Source organism: Acanthaster planci, linkage group LG10 (genome assembly GCF_054643075.1).
Source record: "Acanthaster planci isolate LZ-2023a linkage group LG10, COTS_SCS, whole genome shotgun sequence".
Taxonomy (NCBI): Eukaryota; Metazoa; Echinodermata; class Asteroidea; order Valvatida; family Acanthasteridae; genus Acanthaster; species Acanthaster planci.
Genome location: NC_141786.1, coordinates 3181431 through 3206601, shown reverse-complemented (window position 1 = coordinate 3206601; position 25171 = coordinate 3181431). Strand labels below are relative to the sequence as shown.

The 25171-nt window shown below is 44.2% G+C and overlaps 2 protein-coding genes across 4 annotated transcripts in view; one reads left to right on the top strand and one right to left on the bottom strand.

The window, feature by feature from the left end:
- LOC110984332 (uncharacterized) overlaps positions 1–14653 on the top strand; it is a 30622-nt gene extending 15969 nt beyond the window's left edge. Inside the window, exons 17-28 of one of the 2 annotated variants that reach the window (XM_087142651.1) lie at positions 323–619; positions 1471–1655; positions 2887–3070; positions 3737–3803; positions 4240–4367; positions 5238–5350; positions 5943–6153; positions 6719–6826; positions 8640–8763; positions 9297–10013; positions 10470–10716; positions 11701–14653. In XM_087142651.1, the coding sequence (XP_086998777.1) occupies positions 323–619; positions 1471–1655; positions 2887–3070; positions 3737–3803; positions 4240–4367; positions 5238–5350; positions 5943–6153; positions 6719–6826; positions 8640–8763; positions 9297–10013; positions 10470–10716; positions 11701–11830 (2511 nt within the window). In that variant the 3' untranslated portion in view covers positions 11831–14653. Of the gene's footprint in view, positions 1–322; positions 620–1470; positions 1656–2886; positions 3071–3736; positions 3804–4236; positions 4368–5237; positions 5351–5942; positions 6154–6718; positions 6827–8639; positions 8764–9296; positions 10014–10469; positions 10717–11700 lie in introns of both variants that reach the window. The other variant, XM_022244389.2, reaches the window with a different exon arrangement.
- A 2969-nt stretch (positions 14654–17622) lies between these two features.
- On the bottom strand, positions 17623–24220 carry LOC110984345 (uncharacterized). 2 transcript variants are annotated; one of them, XM_087142687.1, is made up of 6 exons: positions 24028–24220; positions 23791–23867; positions 22281–22380; positions 20323–20577; positions 19018–19857; positions 17623–18850 (listed from the first exon to the last, which is right to left on the bottom strand). In XM_087142687.1, exons 3-6 carry the CDS (start codon positions 22315–22317, stop codon positions 18180–18182), a joined length of 1803 nt encoding a protein of 600 aa, XP_086998813.1. In that variant the 5' UTR covers positions 22318–22380; positions 23791–23867; positions 24028–24220; the 3' UTR covers positions 17623–18179. The 2 variants fall into 2 exon arrangements, with proteins under 2 accessions (XP_086998813.1, XP_022100154.2); XM_022244462.2 differs by lacking the exon at positions 24028–24220 and having other exon boundaries at positions 23791–24012.
- Between the last annotated feature and the right edge of the window lie 951 nt (positions 24221–25171).

Below are 25171 nucleotides of genomic sequence, written 5' to 3'. Positions count from 1 at the left end.
ATTTCAAATGGTGGGCGTAGCTAATTGAATGACTTTTTCATGACCAGTAAAATATCGAAAAGGCACAGTCGGCGTGAACGTTGTGATCGGTCTCATCCAAGATGTTTCATTTAATAAAAATGTTGCGCAGCTAATAGACTTTTCTTGAAATGCATTGGTGCGAAGTTCAGCCACGTTTTGTGAAATTGGCTGCCGGATATATTGCATGCTTATGAAACCGTGGCCTCTGGCTGGAATTGAACCAGGGCCAGCAGAATTGGAAGATAGGGAGTGCTGGCCTGTCCTGAGACTGCCTGTTTGCATCCCCCCCTCCTTTTTGCAGGAGAAGAAGGAAAAGTTGGCACTCCAGTCCCAGTGGGAGGCAGAGAAGGACCGGCTGGCCCAGGACTTTGAGCTAGAGATGCGGGAGATGCGGCGGGACTTGGACCAGCGACGGGAGGAGCTGCATCGGGCACACGAGGAGCAAGAGAACGCCCTGCGGGAGACGAGCGAGGGGCTGGAGGAGCGTCAGAAGGAGGCGGAGGCGGCCCGCAATGCCCTGGAAAAAGAGGAAGGCAAGCTGAGGAAGAGGTGGGAGAAGCTAGATGCCGAGAAGGAGAGGCTGGGAAGAAAGCAACATGTAAGAGCTGTCCTCGTCAATTACCAACTGATCACCCTTCCTCCATTTCGAAAGATTTCAGTCAGCGCTAACGCTGGCTGACTTCAATACAGATATTTCCTTAGCATTAATCTTAATGGTAAAGATACCATAAAGGAACTTGCATTTATCTGGATGATCTACATCTATATCATCTTGATGCATCAGGATGGTATGTTCCTTGACATGTATGACAGTCAAGTCATAATGTGAACTGGAAGGCAGTTATCCTCGTCTTATATTGCCCTCATCGTGAAGCTGTTTGTTATTAGAAATTCATGTTGTTATGTAATAATGCTTCACTTGCTATTTATTTGGATTAGAATCGTCAACTGGTGGTTAAAGAGTAGTTGACATTTAAGTTTTCTGTAGTGAAAGAAGATGTAATTTAGTCAGAGGACATTGAAAGTGAATGATTCTGCTTTTTGTGAATGGACGCGCTGGTTAGTCAGGTCGCCAGAATGAGCACCGTTGCCATCAATAAATAATTAGTAGGAAGTCTTGAATTATCGTAAGGGTTCATGTGAAAGGAGGGGCTGGTCTTGGGGCTGCCAGAACGTTCAAACACAGTCTTTTGTAGAAAAGTTTCATTTTGTTAATTTCTGGTTGACACGATACGCTGGCCAGTCATACTGCTAAAATCAGCACAGAAGTTGTGAGGAATATTTTGTCAAAAGCAGGTCTAGAAAACAGAATGTCATATTTTTTTTTTTTGCTTGATTCTTGTTTTTTCATTTTGATAAGATACGCTAGAAAGACAAGGCCGGAATAGTAGACCGTCTAAAATTGTTACAATCAGTTATTTCCAGCGACATGTATTTTCATGATGACAGGAGGTGCTGGCCAGCCAGGTGGCCAAAATGGACCCAGAGGCGGTCAAGAAGATCCAGGAGGAGAGACAGGAGCTGTTGGAGTCCATCCAGGAGGAGAGGAAACGATCCAAGCAGCTGGAGAAGGAGAAAGAGGACCTGCTTGCCACAGTGCAGAGACTGAAGCTGCAGGCCAAGACGTCACCCAGGTAAAATACACACCTGGAGCAGAAGCACCCCCTCATTGGTTGAAAAGAGCCATGTTGGTCAGGAGCGCTCATTTTGCCGACAGTGATGCGAGCATAACGCATGCTTTTCAAAGTTATTTGGGAACCAGCGAAGTGCAGTTCTAACCCAAGGAGCCCTCTTGGCCCAGTTCCGGGCTTTGAGACACTTTAGCTTTTTATCAAACCTTGGATGTGTCAACAGTTTTGCCTGCTGGCTTCACCTTCATAAGTACCATCTTTTGGGGCCCGCTTCGTTTGGTTCGAAAATGAGATATACTTTCAGAGTCAGAGAAAAAAATCACAGTGGAAAAGCAAGCCGCTCATTGAAAAATGGCCAATAAAGGGGCAATTTTTTTTTATTTAATAATAGAGGGCAAATTGCTGGTCCGTTTTATTTCTTTTCCTTCTAAAAGTGTGTAAAAATTATCAAAATGTAGCCTCACTCCAAAGGCCATAAAAGTTGAAAAAGTTTCCAAACGTTTTTGGCCTCCCCAAATAATATGATTTCCCCCTCTCCCCCTCCCAAAAAAAAAATTGGTCCTGGATCCTCCCTTTTCAGATGCCTCTATCCTTGACTCACAAAAACATTGGCAACTCGCCAAAGTACACATCAAATATTTGCTTAGAAGAATAAGGTTCCCTGTAAAAACAAATGCATTGGACACATACCGTATATGTATATTTCTTGTGACACGTTATTGGCAGAGCTTTGCATTTGAAAACCTTTTTTCTCAATACACCAACCAAGAATACGGGCTATTCACATTAGAGCGCCACCAAGAGTTTGCAAAAACGATAAAGAAGGTTCATACACGTGAGATAACGATAACCGCACCGGCCAAGACAAGCGTAGAACACTTGAGGGAATGTCAAGTGGTAATTTGCCCTTCAACTAGCGACCCTTTATACTAATTAGACGAAGTTTCAAATTCATCATCAAAGGGACATTTCCATAATATAGACCTATATGTGGAGAAGAAACTAACTGATACGGGCGTTTCACAGTAGTGCGCCTCCAAGAGTTAGCAACGCGTTGACAACTAACAATGCGTGAAATTTGTCGACCCAGTGGGCGTTTGGAAAGGGCCGACAAATTTTGCGCGTTGTGATTGGCCAACAACTCTTGGTGGTTCATTTTTGTGAAACAGCCGTGTTGCAATGAGGGGGCAGTTTCCCCAAGGAAGAAACTCTTTGTCCATGTCTGTAACTGTAGGATGCCCCAGCGAATCTCCGAGGAGGATGGGCAGGACCTCGATGAGCCGTACACCAACGGTCACTACCACCAGGCAGACGAAGGCTCCTCACCCCGCACCACCCTGAGAGTCCCCAAGACACCCAGCACCGGCGCCTTGAACTTGGAGGAGCTATCTCAGCCCACACCATCCCCTTCAAAAGGGGTAAGCAGGGTGTCCCTTGACTGCAGCCGTGTCCAAGTGATGTGGCTAAGGCTTAAAATAGTGCAGGTGCTTATGGAAGCCGTTGGGTGCATTTCCCATTGACAGGTGTGTGATATCTAGCCATAGCCAAGTAATTAGGACTAGGCCTTATTGTCAGCAATTGCACTAGTCAGACATGTGCCAGTTACATGAAAATGCAAAAGTGCAGCAGTTCACTTTAAGCATGAAATGGGTTTGGGGGGGCGAAAACCGGTTACCATACTCAAATGCCAATGCAGTGCAAGCTACTTGCAACTGGTTCCCAGCCAGTTTTTGCTATACTGAAAGTCCACTATTAAGCATGTGTTTCTATACGCGAAGCACATTGCTGCACTTTGAATTGTTTTGCATCAAAATGTGCAAGTTACAAGTAGTTATCTTTGTAGCATCAGCAGACTTTTGAGACTCTTGGTGGCAGCAAACATGGGAATCCATTTCTAGTTTTGCCTCAATTTGACCATGCACACTTCAGCTCAGATGTGACACAAATTAATAGAAAAGGCTTGGTTTGTTAGCCACCTACAAGCACCTCGAGAGTCATCCATTTGGTCATGTCTGTGGTTCAGGGGAAACAGTTTGCGTGACCTCTCCTGCCACACCCAAATCTCATTCTATTAATATTCACAGGTTCGTCAGATGGTTCATCCCAGAGATCTCCTGCGTACACCGGCCGAAAGAGAAGATTACTTGCTGGGTAAGGATATCGCCTGCTAACAGCCCTTGGCAAGGAAAATCTCAGTTCCTGTCAGTTCTGGTCAGGTTGATAGCTTAGATGTTCTTGTGCACAGGCCAAAAAATGTCAGTATTTTAAAGCAGACTTAAGCCAAGTCATTTTGAATGCTTTTCGAATGCCGCTAGATAATTAGATTTTTTCCCCTTTCTATTTCACTCATTTTCACTCCCAAATATTCTACGTGTGCTTTGAAAAGCAAAGAATATTCCATAATCAATCAGTTATTTAAATATTTAAATCTTCAAGCAAATCTCTTTGGGGTACAGAGCTGTTTGAAGTAGGCCAAAGTGCCTTTGGCAACGACTGCCTGTCAACGCATTTCTTTGGGAGGCACCTTCAGCCGCAAGCCAAGCATTGCTGTTTGTAAAAACACGATTTTTTTCTTCTTTTTTAGAAGGTTCGGATGATGACTACCAGGCACCTGCGAGGCGACGTGCAAGCGACCGAGTCTCCAGAGGGCGCCGTGAAAGCGACAGGAGTTCACGCTACACCTATGGCAGCAGCGACACCGATATTGCCGGACTGGTAAAGCCTGAAACTCGCTTCTTTTAAAATTCAGTACTGAAGATTCTTCCAAAGCGCTGTTTGAGCTCAGAATGTTCAAGAAACACTCAAAAAGAGTGAAGATAGGAGTGCTTTTGTTTGGCTCTAGGGTAAACCTTGATGGATATTCTAGATAGCACACACTGTACTCGGCACAGACTGAAAACATGATCATCACATCGATCCCAGATCACAAATGGAAAGGTTAAAGGTCAGAGGTTGAGAGAGCTTGTTTTCACCCTGGTGTTTTGAAATGTGCCCCAACCCTGCACCAACCTGGCCACACCCCTTCATTGCACCCCTCACCCCAAACTCCACCCTATTCCACCCCACCCACCCCAATCAACTCCACCCACCACAAGCAACCCCTCCACATCCCCTCCCCCATTCTAATCTCATTGGTAGCAACTTAGTTCGGCATTCTAGAGCTCAGGATAAGAGAAACTGATGACACTTCCTCCTATTGAAGCAGGGTGATACTTGGAGTGAAAGCGAACATTGTCTTGAACATGAACTTTTTGAGTGTCTCAGAGTATTAGCATCTGCCATTGACAAGCAAAGGCTTTTCATGGCTTCAGTTTTAAAACTGCTTCCTCATTCATATTTTCCTTTCTCTGTTTTTTCTGCTTCCTTTTGTGTACGGCGGATGTGAATAAATATTGTAACAAATAATTGACCGTTTACCTGAAGGTCAAATGGTCATGCTGTAGATTGGCAAAAGTGGGCGCATTTCACTGCAAATATTTTGATGTGAGACTCCCTTCTCTGACTCACCGAAACGTGAACCAGCCTAAAGACAGGCTTTATTATCGTCTCCAGTCAAAATGCTGTTTTGCGGGGTTTGTTTCTCAGCCAGAGCACAGGAGCAGAAATCCCCGACGGCAGGCGTGGGGTCAGTTGGCCACGGACTCGGACGAGTCGGAAGACTTCACCGAGGTGGAAATCAGACAGCGCATGCATCAGATGTAAGCCATCGTTGGAGCTTGCCTGTGTAGAGGACTTGCAGACTTTGTCCGTATCTGTGCGCCGTCCCTGATTAATTATGAAAAAAGAGCCCTCCCCTTGATCTCTTAAGTTTGACCTGTCAGCAGCCGTGTAATTAATAAGCCTTTGGTGGCGAACTCGATAGCATGAAGGAAGGTGTAGCATAAAATCAAAGTCTTGCCATCTTATGCATGCCATCCAGACTGGTTAAAGGGAGCACATTTGGGCATGTTGGGCTGGAGTTAGTTCTTTATTGGTGTGTGTTTGCATTGCCGAGCAGTTGTAGATTCAGCGTCTCCGAAAGTAGAGAAAAGCATGTTACATCTCATGAAGTGAGAGTTTCACCCTACACTAGCTCAACTTTGTTCTGTGTCACTTTTACACCGCATGCGACAGGTGCTCCAGTGCCCACATACGGAAACTTTTTGCTCTGCTAATGCGAGGCCTCACAGTCTCATCATTTTTGTCGGTCTTATTGTCAGACCTCAAAGCCTTGGAACAAGCTTTTGGTTTTGGACATAGAGAGACAAAGGAGACTGGATGGCAACGGTTGTCTTCCATATTTTTCCGTAGGGATGCCCAGGCCAGGCTCCTGGAGGAGAACGGTGCCATCCGGCGGGCCGGGGAGTTCCTCCGTCGGCAGCGCCACATCCTGCGACAGCGCCAGCGGGCGCTGGGTGAGGCACGGCAGGAGTGGAGGAGGGACCTGCGGCATCAGCAGACGGCGGGGCTGTCACCGGCCGGAGCATCCATCCTGGAGGACGTCAGACTTGGCTTGGAAAGGGTAAGACAAGACGTCACCTGTCCATTTAGGGAGTTTGACAAACATGGCTTCTCTTGCCAGTAGACCCCTCCCATATTGCCTTCTTTTCATCTGGGAAGCCACAGTTTGCAGGATCATCCCCTTAGCTGGAGTCAGATTTTACTTCGAAATGTACAATTTTCTTTTAATGAGGGTGTTATTTCCATTTAAGATTCATGAGTAGTATTATTTATCGGGTATTTTGATAGCTGTGTGAATCTTATGCCACCTAGTGAATCATTCTTTCACACTGAGATTTAAAGAGTAGACCCCATCCAAATATGATTTGGTCCACTGCACTTATTTAATAGAGGCCATTTATTGAATTTGGCCACTTTTGCCACCTGACACACAGAGAAAAGTGAGGATTTCTTAAAGCCGTTCTCATGTGTGTGGCTATTGTTGTGTTTGCATTATTGGGAGGGAAGAGAAAAGATACAGTCTCCCAGCAAATCATCCTCAAAGTAACCTTGGGTAGGGCGTGACCCTGTCTGCATTCACACCCCCTCCCCCGGATCTACCAATTTATGAACTTTACCCAACCTAGGAAGCTCTGGAACTTGACAAGGCCATGGTCAACATGTCCACTGGTCATAGACTCATCCGAGAGAAAGCCAGTAAGATCAAGAAACTTGAGGCCTCCATGCAAGACAGGGTGAGTTATCAGTGGCAGGAATGGAACGTGACTCTGATAAGTTGTAATGGAGGCCATCACAAGACTAGAAGCAGATCCGGTCACAAGACCAGTCACAAGACTGGTCATAAGGCTGGTCACAAGACCAAACACTAGACTGGTCATAAGGCTGGTCACAAGACCAGACACTAGACTGGTCATAAGGCTGGTCACAAGACCAGACACTAGACTGGTCATAAGGCTGGTCACAAGACCAGACACTAGACTGGTCATAAGGCTGGTCACAAGACCAGACACTAGACTGGTCATAAGGCTGGTCACAAGACCAGACACTAGACTGGTCATAAGGCTGGTCACAAGACCAGACACTAGACCAGTCACAATATTTGACACAAGACCAGTTCATAATTCATAATTTATTCATTTCTGAAGCACAAATTTCATATACATATGTTCAAATGCGCTGTACGATGAAGACATTAAGCGAGGAACAATGAATACATTTAAACATGGTTGAGCCTATGGCATACAAGGGCGCCTCGGGCAGCCGCCAAACAACCCACATTCACCAACATCAGTAAAGGGGAAACAGTAAGAAGCAGTTACAGTTTCAGAGGTGGGAGGACAACCCCAGAGGAATAGTCTGGGTAAAACCCACAGAGTCAGGTAGGGACTGAAAACCCAATCCACATGTGGACCGGGCCGGGAATCGAACCCGGGACCACACAGGTGGAAGGCGAGGAAAGAACCATACAGGTATGTACCTTGCCAACCTGACTCACCAGACACTAGACCAGTTGCAAGACGGGTCACAAGACCAGTCAAAAGGCCAGTCCCAAAACCAGTAACTCAGTACTGGTTAGTAACTCAGTACATGTTATTACTGCCTAAGGAATACTTTGTTGCAGTTCATTTGAATAGCCTTTGACTTGAATTCAGACTGGAGGTCTTGGGTTGATCTTCTACTGGTCTTAGGTCTTGACTTACCATTTTAATATCCCCTTTGTATTGTAAATGTCATCTGTTTTTGTTTCCTTAAAAATATAATTACATCATGTAACAATCTTCAATCTCATTTCTTCATTTGGGCGTCTACCATTTGTGAATGAGTTTTAAGCATATGCTGCCGGGGAGCATGGTTTCGGGCACATAGGCTTTATACGCAAAACCAAGGAGCCCGAAACCAGACAAAGGAGCTGGGTCTTGTAACAAAAGGCTGTACTTGGAACAAAAGACAGAGCTGCTGGGAATTGCCAACATTTTTTTCAGTTGTCAATAGCGGAGGAAATCCGTCCTTATTTTGAGAGATTATACCACTGTTTGTGGCATTCAGCAGGAGCGGATTACCACCGAGGACTAAAGCGCTCCAGCGATGAGGAATACATACGCTGCACACTAATCTGGTCCCCATTGAAAAGACACCAGTAGCACACTGTGCAAGTTTCGGGAACAAAAGAAAGTTACATAACCCTGCACAATCTGGGGTCTTTTTACAAAGTGGCAGGCCTGGCTGAAATACTTGAGCGTCAGTAGATGTTGTCTGTCAGATTAGAGTAGTCACCAGACAGTTATTCATGTGAGTGTAAACGTCCAGTAAATGAAGCTACGTGTATGATTTTTTGAAGAATTTTGAGAATGGAAAATCTTGAAAATCCCCCGGGCTTACGTCATGCAACTTCGAGTTCCACCCAGCAGCAAATAATTAACGACAACAGAGTAACAGCCTGAATGTCATGAGTTCTCATTTAAATGTTCTACTACTTCATCTGTCTCTATTTTGATTCATTCTTCTGTCTCTTCTTGAACCTTTCGCTCCCCTTTTTTCCCTATTCAGCTTTCAGGCAGTGAGCTGGATGCCAACTTTCCACACCTCTCTGTCTCCAACCTGTCACTCAGCGATTCGTCCACCGGCAGCGACACCAGCCTGAGTGACCCTGAGGAGAAGGGCTCCAAATCAGGTAAGTGTGTCCCAGTCGAGGGTATGGGGATTCATTTTTAAACCTTGTACCAAAAATGTTTGTGTATTGAGTGACATCCCCCCGGAAAGAGGCCACTTGACACAGAAATACTAAGCAGAAATCATTGAGAACCAACTACATGTACATGCACAGGCAGTTTTAATACATTGCCACGGCTGCTTAGCCAATTTTTTTTATGCTTAACAAATTTTTCAAAGCAGCTAGATGAAACTTGCCTTCCTCAGATTTTCTTCTCTCCGTGTTGCTATAGTAATCTATCAAGATTTAAGCTATATTCAGGATTCATGTCGAAATCAGTTTATTTCTTTGGTTGAATCATACTCGTACTGTTGATTTCAGTTTTAAGTAATAAGGTTTAAGTAGTAACTTTACTACTTTCGACGGAGGCGTCATGACAGTGCTTTTGTTTATGTGGTAGCTATTACAGGATTTGTGGTGCTAATTTGAAGGTTCGTGAATATGATAGTGGCAAAAACAATGGTATAAGTTTTTGTGGAATGGTTGAATCACAGGTACCTCACCAGAGAATCAGGCCTCTGCTGTGCTGTCTCAGTTGAAGCAGCTACTCAGAGACCAGCAGCAAGGTCCATCAGCCTCTGGGCCTGGTCCAGGCATTGCCCCCAGCAGTGAGAATCCACCGACTGGCAGTCTTGGCACTGCAGGGGACCCCGTGGTCTCGTCGCTTAACATCATCAATCAGCAGTTGTCCAACGTCATGAGCCTGCTGCAGCAGCAGGCTCAGGCCAGGGTGCCGTCCACCGGGGACAATCCGGCCAGTGACATGGCCACTCCAGTCTCCCCCAGGCAGAGTATGTCTGCTGGTGTACTGCCTTCTGCCACTCACACCGCTACCCAGCACCTGCCCAGGGGATCACATGCCCCCGGGCCAATTCCCCATCGTGCGTCCAGTCAGCCTTCCCACAATGCACTGCCAGCCCAAGGTGCACCGCAGTGGTCTCATTCCAGACCCCCTTACAGCTACCCACATCAGGAGAATGGATATGGCAGCATCCCGGTCTCAGACTACAATGGCTACTCCAGACCGGTCGGAGGGGGTCACCCAAGGCTGGCCACCACTTCCAGCTATCCACAAGGTTGGTCCTCTGGTATCAGCGCACAGAACCAAGTTGTTCCGAATGTGAAATTTGACGTGTCGTCGCTCCGAACATCCGCCCCCAGGGAAACTGCTGAACAGGCTCTAGAACGGAAATGGAAAACCTACTTTGGAGGTGAGAATTGTTGAGCCGGTTCCACCCCTCCCCTTTCAAGTCTTTTTTTTTCTCATGTTGATTTAGAAAATAGGACATTTAGTCCCTGGTAAATTTGGTGTAGCATGTAGCTTTTCTAGTAAAGTACTCCATCAGAGAAAGGGGCAGAGGGAAGAGTGTGTTTTCAATGGTGATACGGTCAAGTTCATAACCAATCAAGTCTGGAATCCAATCACAAGCGGTACAAAGGAACTGTCACCCAGGCATCGCTTTTTCGTCCCCTGTTGCTTTCTGGCAAAATTTTTTATGTGATGGGCTCACCTGTAAACGCTCGTTCTTAGTGTGTCCTCAAATCTGAAAATGTCAGACCACGGAAGACTCATTGCTGAATATCAACTTGGAAATAGGGCTGAACATTTCTATCTTGTCCATTTGACACATCTGTTGAAAAAAATCACCTTGTCTGTCTTGGAATAGGCCATGGCCTGTCTACCGCTTCCACAGCGTCCCGTCCAGGCGTGCCCAATCCGTCTCTTGGCAAGCCCACTTTTGGGGGCTACGTCTCTGCCCGGGACCAGCTGCGAGCCTTCCGCCAGTCTGCCCAGACCAGCCCTACCCATGCCCTCCCCAATGAGGCATCCCTGCCTGCCACCTCCACAGAAACCAAGCTTCAGCAGATGAGCGACTGGGTGAAGGACTTCCGGCGGGATGACAACCCAACTACGTATCCTTAATCTCACCTCCATTTCTTCCCAGTTTTTTCTTTTGTTGTCAACTTTCAAGGCAATAATTAACATTAAAATGATGCCCTGCTTGTGCCTTTGGGGTCCAATCCCATTTGGGTGCCCTCCCTTCCTTTGGAAATGTTTCATTCCACCAACTTGAGGAATGTTGTGGTAACACTTGAACCTTTTCCAGATGAGGTGTAAGGGGACATTAAGAGTATAACTCTGTAGCTTATTATGTTGTTTCGACTCTTGTAGTTCTGAAATGTGTCAGAGCATTTTTGAAATTTTTCAGTCCGATATTTTAAGGAAAAACTGGTGGATGTAACATGACCACCACACTGTTTTTAAGTTTTCCTAAAGTTTGTCATAGTTTATGGCTAAATACAAGCCCTTGTTTAACTTAGTCAACATCTTTTGTTTTTTGTAAGGCAAGCAAAGTGAGACCAAAGGCCAATTTCACGAAACTCATCTTATCTTGCAACTCATCTCAGGGCTTAAGATGAGTCCCAAATCTAAGATTGATCTTTGCTAAGAAGGGTTCCAAGATCGATTTTAACAAAACCATCTTAAGAAAGATGGGTCATAACTAGAAATTTGGTGGCTGTTTCACGTGTTGTTGTACTCTTTCACGGAAACAGTCATTAAAAATAAAGGGAAAGCTGCCTGAGACACCTTTAGCATACCTTTGGTGCGACCACATTGTGGTTTAGTGTGTGTATTGTACACAGCATCTTAACGTAGTGGTATGGAAGTTACACTTAATGAATGAATACATTAGTAGTGTTGTTATTGTTGCATGTCCAGGTGAACCTCATTAATCAGGGGTCCTGTGAACAGATTACTTTGTTTCAACAGGAACCTTGTATTATTGGGAATGAAAACAAGGAAGAAAGCCGGATGTTGTCTTAAGGGTGCTTTTATTAACGAGAATCAATTGTATTTCTCCTTGCTGTTTCCCCTTGACTGTTGACATCGCTCAGCTCCACTGCCACTCCACTGTCTGGCCGGTCCGCACCAGCAACGAACTTCTCGCAGGGCAGCGGGCGCCGAGTGCCCTCCACCAGACTAGAACTGGACAGTAACAACCAGATAAGAGTGCGAGAGATTTGACGGACTGTGTGGGCTTTGACGAGGCTGATCGACTGGAGGCTGGAAGGAGGGGACAGGTTGTAATATGAACACATGTGATTTTAACGATTGGTTTGAACTTTCTCTGGGCATTTGCTTCAGTATTGGTGAGCTTTAAGTTTCATCTAGGGTTTTCCCCACGGGAGGGGCGGGGACGGTAGACAAAGGGAGAGGAAATTCTATAGGAGCCTGAAGGCTTCGTCTCGTGATTGACATGAAGGATGCTTAGCAGGAATATCAGTGGATAGTTGGGAGGTATACGAGATCAGTCAAAAGACACATTGCACCATCCGGTTGAAGCCATGACACAACACAGTGCATGCATGCAACTATTAAGTTTGAATGAAATGAATCCGTTGACTTCCCAGCCGTTGTCTCTCGATGTTGTTTTGATAGCACCGAGACTTTGCAGATAACTTGCTGACAGAATAACTGTTAATCTGAAGGGGTTGAGAAGATTGGTTTTTCCAATAGCTCACATGAAAGGCATTATTATCAATTTATTGGAACCGCAAGCCCAAGCTGAAGCCAGCTTGTATTCATGTGTTCTAGCCAGGTTTATCTTAAGGGCTGGGATTTACACGATCTTTGCATTTATAATAGTGATTTGGGCAATGAGGAAAGTTCACTGTGCATGATTTAGATTGAAAATTTTAGTTGTGTGATCAAACGAAATGTGGCGGTTATTAGAATTGTTTGCTCAGTTAATTTGCAGACTGTGGTTTCTAGAGATTAATATGTCGAGATTGTTGCAGAATGCTGATTTTTTTTTTACTCGTGAAATTTTCATCTAGTATTTGATACAGGATTGTATTTTGTAACAATTGAGTTCTTTCATGATTGAATGATTTTCATTGTGGAGGAAAATGTCAGCTTTTGTTCCTACTCCAGTAGACGGTTGTAAGAACAAACATTCAAAATGATTCCCTCCTCCCAAAGAATAGAAAACCCACGTTATGGATGATTTGTCATCACACCACGGGTATCCTGAACCTTACGAGTCACGTACCATTGGTACTGGGTGCATAGGGACCATTGAAATCAGGCATATGCTTGTTGGATTCAGAACAGTTTGGGTTAAAGGTTACACCAGAGCTTTCAATAAGTCATCACGTGATTCGTGCGTCTGCTCAGGCAACAGCTATTGGTAGCCCAGCTCGCAAGATGGTCTCAGGTGGCTGCACCGCACGCAAAGCGCCAGAAGGAGGCGGTTAAGATGACAGTTAAATTCAATAGACCTTTTTCACCCACGTGACTAAATGTAAACAATACCACCACGTAAGGACCGTACCGCCTTGGCCACGGTGATCGTATATAATCCTACGGGCAGCTTCAACCACGTACAAGCGCACGTGCGAACGCTGCATTCTTGACTAGTTTATCTTGAATAAATAGATTACCATCACAACACTATGCATTCATTGCCATCACAACACAGCAGAGGTCCAGCACGATCGTGACATCACTCGAAAAAGGTCTATACGAGTAAGTCCAGAAATTAGGGGTCCATGTTTCTTCGTGTCCCTGTCATATCTGACACATGATTTGTAAGTTCAGAACACACTTTCTAATTTCCAAGAGAGATGAATTAATGCAAATTGCCCGCCAAACAAATAGTAATACTTTGAAATCAGTTCCGGTGATACGTGTATTTCCATGTCAAATCACAAAGGTCAGTTGTAACACTTTTGGGCCTAATTTCTGGAATTACCCATTTCGAAAAATAATGACAGAAGCAAACTGATGTATCATGAATCTGATACGAAATGACCTAATTTTAGTTATACCGCGAACTATTTGTCAACTTTGATGCCTTTCCAATTCACTCATCTGTTAAAACAACCCAACTTTAAAAAACGCCTTTAATGTTAGGTTTCCCATAATTCCAGTCGAACATACGAGTGTCGTTTGGATGGACAGATTTCGTGGCTACTACGCGTGCCCCTACGTATGTAAGACGTATGCAAATCTGTTATATTTAAATACACCAACTGAAGAGCAAAGACATACCGGTATCATTGTGCCCTACCATTGTCTTCCTATAAACAGCACATCTATAGGCCTACAAGCATTTCAAGTGGGTGTTGCGAAAATTTGATATTTCTCGAGTGCTACAATGACGTCATCTGCGTGTTTCAGTAGTCTTGACACGCATGAACAGTGTTTAATGAAGTCACATATTGTCTTTGTTCTCCACTGTGTCCATACCACCACAAACTCCCCCCCCCCCAGCATGAAAGAACACGGATATTTGTTACCGGTTAACGGGACTACTATACACACTTTTTGAACTATAGACGTTTGAGGGACCAAATTTGCCAAAACGTTATTTTGGATACATTTTTGTCCGCACAGCGCAGTTCCAATTTCCCAGCTAAAGAAATTCCCCCCTTGACGTCGAGAAGGCCTACTCTCGCCGTGAAAATCCAAGGTTCATGTCCCAAGTAGTTTGTAAACGAAAGTGTGTGTAATCCTGTGTGTGGTGTACGTGCGTGCATATTACTCAGAAGGTTAAACAACTTTTTTATGACAATGACAATTTTATAGGATGGATTCCTCATTTTGTTGGCATTCCAACAGTTTTCAAATAGGCATCTTTGTCAGGCCAAGAACTTACCGATAGTGTGCATACATTGTGTTGCATATTTTGTAAATGAATGAACGCTTCGCCTTTTGTATAGTATCGAATGGGTTGTTTGTAACAAATTGTTGTATAGTTTTGAAGCCATTTTTCAGGTTTGGACCTCATATTGTACATACACATCCGAGATATTTTCAACGGAAATAAAGTGTGACTGTCAGAGAGTTTTTGTGTTCAGTGCCGTTTCTTCTCAACTCAGTAATGATGTTCATGTTTTATGGTCTCCGGGACAGGCGTCAAAACGTGGCTATCTAGCATGGCGGAACTAGTGTTGCCGCTTGCCCCGTTTACGATTTTGAAATGTATAAAACCTATGGACAAGCCACAGATTTGCTTTCAGTACACCTTGAAAATTAAACTCTCCTCGGATGCCCTCCCCTCCCCGAAATTTCACCGGTATAGTAAGGCCACTCATGAGCAAGAAAATGACATGAGAAACATCATGGTAAAAGGTATCGGCAACAATATTTACCTGTCAAAAGTAGATAGGGCCTACAGCTTACTAGCCCAAAGTGCAAAACGCGCTCAACCTGGACACCCAATCCAATGACTGTTGTTAAACGAGACTTAATAAACGAGACTCTTAAATTAAAGCAGCATGACACCATTTGGAGCAGGTTACAAATGTAGTATAATATATTATCGTATGCTATGCTATGAGTGCCATGAGAATAACTCGGGCTCAAAAATGCAAGTAGACATCGCGTTAAAGTTAGCGGTTTTTCGCATTAACAAAAGATACTTCAAAGGTACAGTTTTTTTTTGCAGTAAATCAAATAGGCCCCCAACTTTGCAGAATTAACCTTTTCAAACGGGAAAAGAAATTTTTAAAAAATCTACGAGGATTCGAACGACGGATATCCTAAATATTAATCCCTTCCAACACCCACTTTATGGCGCAAGTCAGCCCTATATAATGTCTTTCCTTTTCTGTGCCTATGACCCAAAAATGATGCTGAAGCTCTTGTGCATAAGTACAATAACTTGATTTTTCGCTGGCATTTTGCATTCAAGGCCTTATTAGATCCGGTGACGTGGATCGATTTGGTGAAGTTGCTACTAGTGCAGAGATTTGCTGGGGAAAAAATATTTGCTGAGCCAAAACAGGATACCATTCAGTGTCATACAGTGCATAATATCTCGTGAATGGTTACCAACCAAGTTTTGCTTTCCACATGAATTTGTTGGTAAAAAAACCGTAATTTTGCTCAGCATTTCAGTTTGCAAGACAGAAGGTTTTTACTGAGCAGTCTTTCCTAAAAATAATCTGTGAGGTTAAGGGCTTCCCTACTTTGAAGAGAGATATTTTAGAATCACTTTGATTAATCAATCACCCAGAAACCTTGTCGTTCGAGACTGACATGTATATCGCCAACACGTAATAGGCAATCCCTTCTTTCATTTTCTCCAATGCACGTAGTCTAATGGCTTCCTTTTCAGCTAAATTTACCATTACCCGCTGCTCCGATCGCGAATTCGACGTGACGAACCTACAGCAATTATATAACTTTTCATCAGCGCAAATGTTGGTACGTACAGGTCATATCATGTTGCAGCGAACGAGGCGAAGCGCATGCAGGGCGCGTGATCAGTGCGTGATCGCCGCCTGAGAGGATGCCGGCCAATCAGGTCACCGCTAGGCTTCGCGCTCGCGCACAGCGCAGGCAGCGTGTGGCCGGCAGTGGCTAGCAGAACAGAAAAGAGGCAAGACGTCCCACGATAGGCCCCTATCGCGTTATTCACTGGTCATTAGAGCAAAAAGAAATCGGAGAAATCCAGAAGAATGTAAGTGAGAGAAAGGACACAAATTAAAGCTAATCAGTTTGAGAATAATAGAGGAATCTAAAAGCTGTGTTTGGTGTGTTATAATTTCTGTGTTTGTCAGTCCTGGTACTCGTCGTAAGTCCGTGAAGTGTTGTCAGTCCCGTCTCGTCTCCCTCAAATCCTGAGTCCGTCAAGCCTTTTAGACCGCGATCTGGCCCTGTTACAATATTATGTTGTATAGAAAAGTTGGAATCTTGAAGCATAAAATTAATGAAAACCAAAGTTATCGTCCGCAAATGATGAAATAGCCAAATTATTAATTTTAAAACAATTTCCTGTAGTCAGAAATGATTATTCGAATCTTATGATTGATGTCAGATATTGGGCCTAAGTCATATTGTGTAGAAAACGGGTAGGCACAGACGAAATTGTCCCGACATCTAAAATAAACTCAAACCATTTGATCAGCCTTTTATCTTGAAATGACTGAAGGCAATACAGTACTAACTCTAACTATAGAGACAAAACACCAACAAACCACAATATAAAATACAAGGAATGCATAATTTAACTTAAAACATGGTATTTTTCTGAAGGTATATTTTGTGACAATATCTTTTTCCTGAACATATTGATCTTTGATTCCACGACGAGAAATTTCAAACGTCCTCAGCTTTCCCAAAGGAAAATCGGGTTGCACCCGAACTCACAGCTTTTACCAAGGAAATAAACTCTGAGGAAACAAGACAACTTGACACGTCTAGTACTGATTCTGTATTTGCCAAGCCGCTTGATCAGAGGTTCTGCTTGGCAGCCATCTTTCTCGCGACTGCTTTTGTTACGATGGGATATCACAAAAGGTCTACTCGTGTATCCCTGTGCATTTATTCCTCATGCCCTGTGGAACAAAATTAAAGCTCTTACCAGAAAAATGGCTGCCAAGAACAATTTGTAAGATACATCTAAAACTCACGCAAGCCCCCTCAGTATTATACTACCTGTCACTTTGGAGGAGAGACGCCTGTATTGTAATCGGCAGATCGGTGAATAATGCTATTTGCGATTACTTATTCAAAAACGTACAGATAAAAATCCGCGTGCAGAACAAAGAACACCAGATGTGCGAAAATACCAGGAACGTCAGACTGGTGTAAATGTATGCATTTCCCTATAGCACGGGTCCTGGTGCATTGTATTCGATATCTTCTCAAGCACAGCTGAAGAAGCTCGCCGATTAAACGATGTTTAGAATGGTTACAAGAACGCACGGTTAATTATAAGCTTGTTTGGAAGTCAGTATTGTTTACAAGTAAATTGCCTAAATAATCTATTCAACTAGATCTATATCATGGAAATGTCCCATAATGATGAATTTGAAACTGTCTAAGTATATAAAGGGTCGCTGGTTGAAGGGCAAACTACCACTTCTTTTAACTTGACATTCCCTCACCTGTTCTACTCTTGTCTTGACCGGTGTGGTTATCTCGCGTGTATGAACCTTCTTAATCTGTTGGTTAGCTGCTCACTTTGCCAGCATTAGGCATCTGCACATTATATGCTTACATTTCTTACCCACAATGCAGTAATCTGACCTAATTATACACCACGGCCTTTGAACTAACCTAAACGTGTAAGCCTGCGTTTTATATGCGGGAAGAAATCCATTGCACAATAAGGTGCAATGCAGAGTAAGGTGCAAATGATGATTTATTTGTTAGGAGTAAATTAAGGAATTCTCCGGGGGCGGGGGCAGGTCCCTCAGCTTTTTGAATGTCAGATTGTTGCATACGGGCAGACAGATAGGTAATGACGTTACTGCTGCACCAACCTTTTTATGAGGAGGGGGAACTACTTATTTCTCATAATAACTTTGCAGTGTGCATTTCATGCATCTTTTTATGACAGTTATGATGGTTATTTTTATATTTACTTTGTACAAGGGACTGAATTCCACCCGATATCAGGGCGTCTCTCCTCGAGCTTGTACATGTTGACGCCACCTGACCAGTTGGCAACTGCTAGCTCCTGTCTGTTTGATATAAACGCCATCCCAAGCGGTAGCTGCTCTCCCTGGGCCAGGCAACCAACGAACACTCCACTGCTGTCGTAGTGGTGGATGTGTCCTGTGTGCTCTGCGCCATTGTTCATTGTCACATAGATGTCTGACCCGATGCAGCACACGCCGGACAGCTGCTTCACCCTCTCCCCTTCCACGTTTGGCTTGATTTTGAACATGGTGATCCCGTTGGTGTCCAGAACGCGCACCGTGCATACGATGCCGCTGACCACGACCCTTTCAGTGCTGTCAACCGCCAGGAAGTAAGGCTTGGTCTTGACTGGCATGGTACGCTTGAGTGTCCCATCGGTCGGCCTGTGCTCGGTCCAAACCTTTCTCTTGACATCACCCACAACTATGGTACCATCGCGCTTTACTGCAACACTCCGAAGATTAACTTCGGTTTTTTCAACCTCGGTCGGCGGAACTGTGGGAAATTCTGCTTGTAGCGTTCCTTCCTTCGAGAAGACTTGGACGTATTTCGTGCTGTCAACTACCACAATGCGATCGGATTTCGGAATGGCTGCAACATCCAGAGGTTCTGGAATGAAAACAGAATGATGCAGAAATAAGCTAACTCGCCAGTAGGCTTTTTTTTTGTTGTTGTTCCTTGGAGCTTTTATAGAACAGGGTTCCTTTTATTAGAAATATACAAAGTGAATCTTCCAAATCACGTTTACCCGCCTTCGAAACCATGGTCAAACTTACTTCCTAACACTCGAATCACTCGTTGTGGTTGACCTCTCGAGTTGCAGACGACAACTCGGTTGTTGTAGTGGTCTGTCACCAGGATCTCACGTGTTGCAAGAATTGCAATACCTCGAGCCCCGTCGATTGTGATTCCCCTTCCGGCTCCGCTGCTATCTCCCGGTCTGTCACGCCTGCCGTAGAGTTGCAACTCCTTACCGTATCGACTAGCACAGCCCCTCTGGTTGCTTGGAAACCGTAGATAGGAGAGGCCAGGGTCCACCTCAGGTGGCCTCTGGGAGCTCAGAAACTCTATCTTCTTCCTGATCTTCGGATAGGCTGACAGGAAATCCCTAGCTGAAGCATTGTGCAAGATCCCCCGGACCGTCAGAAGCGATTCTTGTTTCCTCCTTAACAACTCACTCACTATGGTCTCCAGTTCGTTAAATTGAAGGTCACGCTGCCTTCGGAGTTGTGTCATCTTCCGGTGCTCTTCAGCAATTACTTCTAGCGCATCCAATTTCTTTTTGGCTTGGATGAAGTGTTCAACAAACAACTGCTTTGTTTGGGAGATCTCCTTTAGGGATTCCTCAAGTTCCTCGATCTCTCGGCAGAGTTTTGGGAGCAGTACCCTTCTCAGGAGGCGACGGTGACGGTGAGCAGCTGTTGTGATGTCTGCAATATGATGTTTGAGTTGGTAGTGATCGACAGCAGTAAGCTCGTAGCAGATCAATGTTGAGCATGTCTCACAGTAGACCCCCGAAACCTCGTCCGGGTTAGTGTGACATTTTGGCCCGTCTACTACTCCCTGCTGCAGATAGCGGCGGTCTGCATATGTAGGAGTTTGGCGTCTGGTTCCCTCTGGAATCAATGAACATAAAAGGAAACGATTTGGCGTATCACACAATAAAATTGACACTCACAGATCGAAGGTCTCCTCCTGCAAGGCTCGACAGCGAATAACGAACATAAACGCAATTTTGTGACCTCAGTCTCGGATTAAATGGTTGCTCTGCAAATTTGCCAAAAACGTTCTCTCAGCACTCCAACTCAAGCAAAATTGACTGCAATCTATTTCCGACGGCAAATTAATCTTGTCCTATCCACTAACTTAAGACTGTTTAAATACCGGAGGGAGCGGGTCAGCGCTCACATTAGAATATGCACTGTATGTATGTCGAATTTCCTCATCTGAGGCCAGACTGCTAGCAAGAATGATCACGGATATACCTTGAGGCTCTCTCAAGCTTACTACTTGACCTTTGTGCGGTTATCTGAACTGGACCCTTGGCTGGCTGTATAGCTGCAAGCAGAGTGCGAACGTACCTTGCACTCGGTCAGCGAGATCGATTCTACCAGCCTGCCAAAGGGCTGAACACAACGTGCCGATCTGGTCCGCGTGCCGGGGCTGCCCATGCTTCCACATGATGAGCGCTTGGAAAGCTTGCTCCTCCGTCTGCAGCGGGTTGTCGCTCCTGATGCTCCTGATCTCTGCCCAGGCCAGACCGAGGAACGATGCCACTTTCCTCCAGTCGGGTCCGAGTTGAGACGCAAGTTTGCGCAGCACCTCTTCGCTGATGCCTGGACAGGATAAAAGACATTCAAACTCACTTTCCAACAAGGGAACGAGACAAATCCCCAGCTGCTGTTTTTATCTATTAGAAGAATTTCAGAGACGGATATTGCCATGTATAGGAAATAAAGGTCAGCTAGAGTTTGACCTCATACGGGCAGGTATGACCAGGCTGAAGATGAATTCAAGACAGCAGAAGCGGTGAAAGTAAGGACAAGGTGCATGCTCGACACGCCTCTTTCCCGATTCTAGGTCTCTGAACCTTTCTGTCTTCCCGCTTTTGAGGCAATAAGGAGAGCTTCTTGTTTGAATTCACCTCCACAACCATTTTCCTCCGGGAAAATGTTAGCAACCAACTGGCACTACTGGCAAACGAACGATTTTCAAAGTGGGGGCTGGGTCAGTTGTAAGACCATCTGGCATTATGCAGCCATCAATAGGCCGATCCAATAAGCCCCACCCCATTATAGAACCTGCAAAAAGTGTGGGGGGGCATGCCTCCCTCGAAAAAATTGACGGTCATTCCCCCCCCCGCTTTCTCCGCCAGTGCCAACTGTCCCTACAAGGCCTGCACATCAGCCTCTACATGCGCTCACTGATAGCGCTGGGGCCTAAAATACCACGAGCAGGGTCGTAGTAGTTACTATCTGCTCTTCGCCCGCTATCACCATAGGCACGCAGAGCCTCAAACTTCAGCTTGTAATCGCGTCAGAATCGCTTTGTCAAATAACATGGTATAAGAACTAACCCAGCACGAGAAAGATGACATAAGAAATACACGTGAGTTACTGAGCCGGTTGTGTTTATTGTGTAAAGGTCCCAGATCGAAGCTCTGCATGCTTACGGCGGCAACGTGCAAAGAGCGACAAAGGGCCCACGCAAAAATGCTACAAAGTAATAATAGTGGTTTGCGTGTTTTTCTCTGAAATTTCCGGTTTCGGAAAGCTTTTAACTCTACTTTGGCAATTGGCCTAGCTTAATAACTCTCTACATACGATACCGGTTACTTCGCACAGCTTGACATCAATATAAAATGTAAGGTTGTACGGCCTACCAGCGCCATGAAGTCGGTGATAGAGCAAGCTGCTATTCTAGAGCAGAATTATGGGCCCACGGGATACGGGTGACTAGAACACGCATGCGGCCGTGACCATGCCTTTCAGCGTTACGGGAAAAATGTTTCAAATGCATGCTTCACAGCGATTCCTCAAGTCACCATAAACTGTCATCTTCATGCCCATTTGTTGAAAGAAAAGAAAGAAGCTTCTTTCAATCCCAATGTTCAGGTGGAGTTTAATCAATTGATTATACATTTAATTGAGTGCACCCGCTACGCGGCACAGCTCTCATGCGTGACACTCCCGAGCCAGGAGTGTGGAGAACTTGAGTTGCCCTCCTTATGCGTGGAGAATTCTTACAGCGCCTTCGTTTTTAAGGAAAGTATTTGTTCTCATATCGCATGTATTATACTCGGCACCGCTACATTGTCTTTTTTAATGGGAACCGGCTTTGCTCTAATCGAGCAAACAAAAACATGAAAGAGGAAATAACCATTTTTCACCTTCTAATGAACTCATAATTATAAGCACACAACCGATGCGTGCCATGGTTCAGTTTTGACGCAGTCCGTCATTTCGATTTGCCAAACAACATTTTAGAAATAGAAGGGCTTTTCCAATGTGATTAAGGATAAACCTATGTCTTCGTATACCTGTACTGGGAAGCTCTCGATCGTTGGGTGTCGTCATGTCAACCCTGGTTTGCTTTCGTCGATGCGGTGTGTATGTGTGTTCGATACTTCTTCTTCTAGACTACATTCATGATAAAATATACAAAGATTTACTCATCTAAACTCCGATAGCCTCTGTGTGGACGACAAGAGTGTCTCATGGCAACCACAATACTGGTTTTAGATAAAATAAAATTTTCGTTAAACCGTCTTAATTTTACACAGCACATTGTTTTTTCTGATAAACAAACACAAACTCGACTTTCCTTGAAAACAGTGACAGTCCGTGCATAATTTCATCACAGTGTAGATGCATAATAGTGTTAGTTATTTGGTAAGCAGCAATAAAATGCCTCGCGAGGCGCCAGGCACAATCGTGATGGCACTGTGAGCTAGGCTTTATTATAGGCTTGGCTGTAAACTGAATGTGAAAAAGTGAAATCTCTCACAATTTATAGTAACTTACAGAACTGCATACTATGTTTAGTTTGCCATTTACGTGTAAGTGAAAAATCCACGCACAAAAACGTGCACAAATCTTCCGAAAACGCTCAATCTAAACTTTGGAAATCCCACATTTATTCGTACGTTGCGCAATACCAGAAATCACTACGCTGGTCACGAGTCTTAAACTAGAGTGCAACCCGTAAACATACATACAATATTTGCTTTGTCATATACCGTGACGTTTACAGAATATGCATGTATGTGACCTGCTCTTCAACAAAAGGTATTAAGGGACACTGTGCTATTTCACACTAAGGGCTTTTCCATGTAGAGAGCAGGGTGGTTTTTTACTTCTTGGGTTATAGGCGTCTATCATATCAATATTTTCGCAATTCATACAAGAAATCTAACTGTTGCTGTGCTATTTTAGAGCCTTTCTTCTTGGCTGATTTCTTTTTCCATTTCCTTTGTTTAAAGGGCTTTATCTCTGAAAGCACTTCTGTTAATGTGTACGATATTAGTATGCAAAAATCAGTATATCTCCAGATTGCAAAACGCCTCAAGGCTCAAACCTACACCGAGTGGAAGCTTATAATGAAACCAGTTCATATGTGTATGTAACTCATTTGAAAAGAAAAAATGTCCCATAATACCCATTTTTGTGGAGCCGACCACATATATCAAGTTTTGTGACTCTCACAAAAACTCAAACGGTGGGAAAACCTCTTCATCAGTAGTTTCAATTTGTTAATAATATCTGAAATTTATATTCGACCGCTGAAATGACTTCAATTAGCCTAAAATGACTCAAAACACACTGCAGGGTAAAATGCATCATTTTATGATCACAAATTAGGAAAGCAACTCACAGAGCAAATGCTACTTTCTGATTTTGACATTAGAGAGCTCGTTATTGATTCCTAGCCAATCCAAATGTCTGCCATTTGCACTGTATTGTCTGTAAGGACGACTTTTGCTAAAGCAAGGTGAAATTAGTAATATGGCTGGCCAAAACATGTATTCTTGGCAGTTGTTGGTTACTCACATGGCCACGATGTAATAGATGCCTTGAAGGAAGGAAGATGAGTCAATAGGGCCTGCTCGGAACGAATGACACAGCCTCTTCATATGTAAAAAGTGGAAAACGATAACACATAAATCTATGTTCAGAGTGGGCTAGCTTAACTTTTGTGTATAAGCCAATACCACGGTCTCGTACCCCTGACACATAAAAATTATACGCAGCATAAATTGTAGGCCTAGTGCGCTATAGGGTATATACCTGACATCCATGCATGACCGCATTCCCAGACAGCGTTGTCGCGATCGGTGTCAACTCCGTGCATAACAAGAAGACAATACCACTCCGACCCCGACAAAGAGGAACAAAACTGAAACTGCTTTTGTGAGTTGTCTTGTTTGCTATTTTGAACGCATATTTCGTGTACAATATACCTCACTTCCCCATCTACTCAACGTGTTGACTTGTGTAGATAGGTCGACTGACAGTATCGCCCGATCGAGCGGTGCCATTTATCGATCCTGCAATAAATATCCAACTTTACTTTCCCTTGTGGAACCACTCTTTCACAACTGTGAATTGGAAAGAAAAGGGACAGGCGAAAAATATTTCCTGCAAGAAGATCAACCGATCGTGCAGATCGAGAATTTGCACCCAATTTAAACATCAACTGCGTAGATTTCTGCCCAGTATGGCTCGATTAGTATCACAGAAATCTAAACAAACTCGCATGCATTCCTATTGCAAGTACGATTGCTTCCAACAGTTTACAATACTTACTTCATTAAACGCCAGAGAATATTGGAATTACTCGAATTTTGACGTCTTGTTTTTCACTGCTCAATTGACTTCATTTTCAGGTGGTCATGTTGCCACAACGACATTCCCATACGACATTATATTTTCAGGGGGTCCTGCGGCTCATCCAAATTGTCAAAATGGCACCGGGGTATCTATCCCATCCCCAACATAACATCCTTAGAAAACTGCAAGTATGCATTTGCTTGCAAATAGCCGTCGTTTCTGTAATGCATTAAAAGGTAACCATAAGCACGGTGGCGGCATTCAAATGATTTAAATCCGTAAGGTGAACTCGATTTATTAAAGGAAAACAACCAGATGATAAAAACATTTCGCTTTTAAATGAGGACAAACTCAACCAGTTTGACATGTAGCACTAGTAATTTGTATCAAACAATGACCCCAATCACCGACAGAATACCTTTTAATGAAGGGAGTCAAAGAAGGATCTGTTGGTGATCCCGAGATAAATTTTCTTAGAATGTTGGCATGTTGTCTCATTGATTTTTTTCAATGCCCTGCAATGAAATATGGCGGCATCTCGAAAAACTGCGTGGCACTCCTAGAGCTCCGTAGACATTTTAAAACACAGAGCATATACAGC

Excerpts from the sequence above, each read along its gene's own strand:
- LOC110984345 (XM_087142687.1), bottom strand. The coding sequence starts at position 22,317 with ATGACGACACCCAACGATCGAGAGCTTCCCAGTACAG. Across the intron at positions 19,858-20,322 it reads TCTCGCTGACCGAGTGCAAG|AGGGAACCAGACGCCAAACT; the intron begins GTACGTTCGCAC and ends CATTGATTCCAG. Across the intron at positions 18,851-19,017 it reads AGTGATTCGAGTGTTAGGAA|AACCTCTGGATGTTGCAGCC; the intron begins GTAAGTTTGACC and ends TTTTCATTCCAG.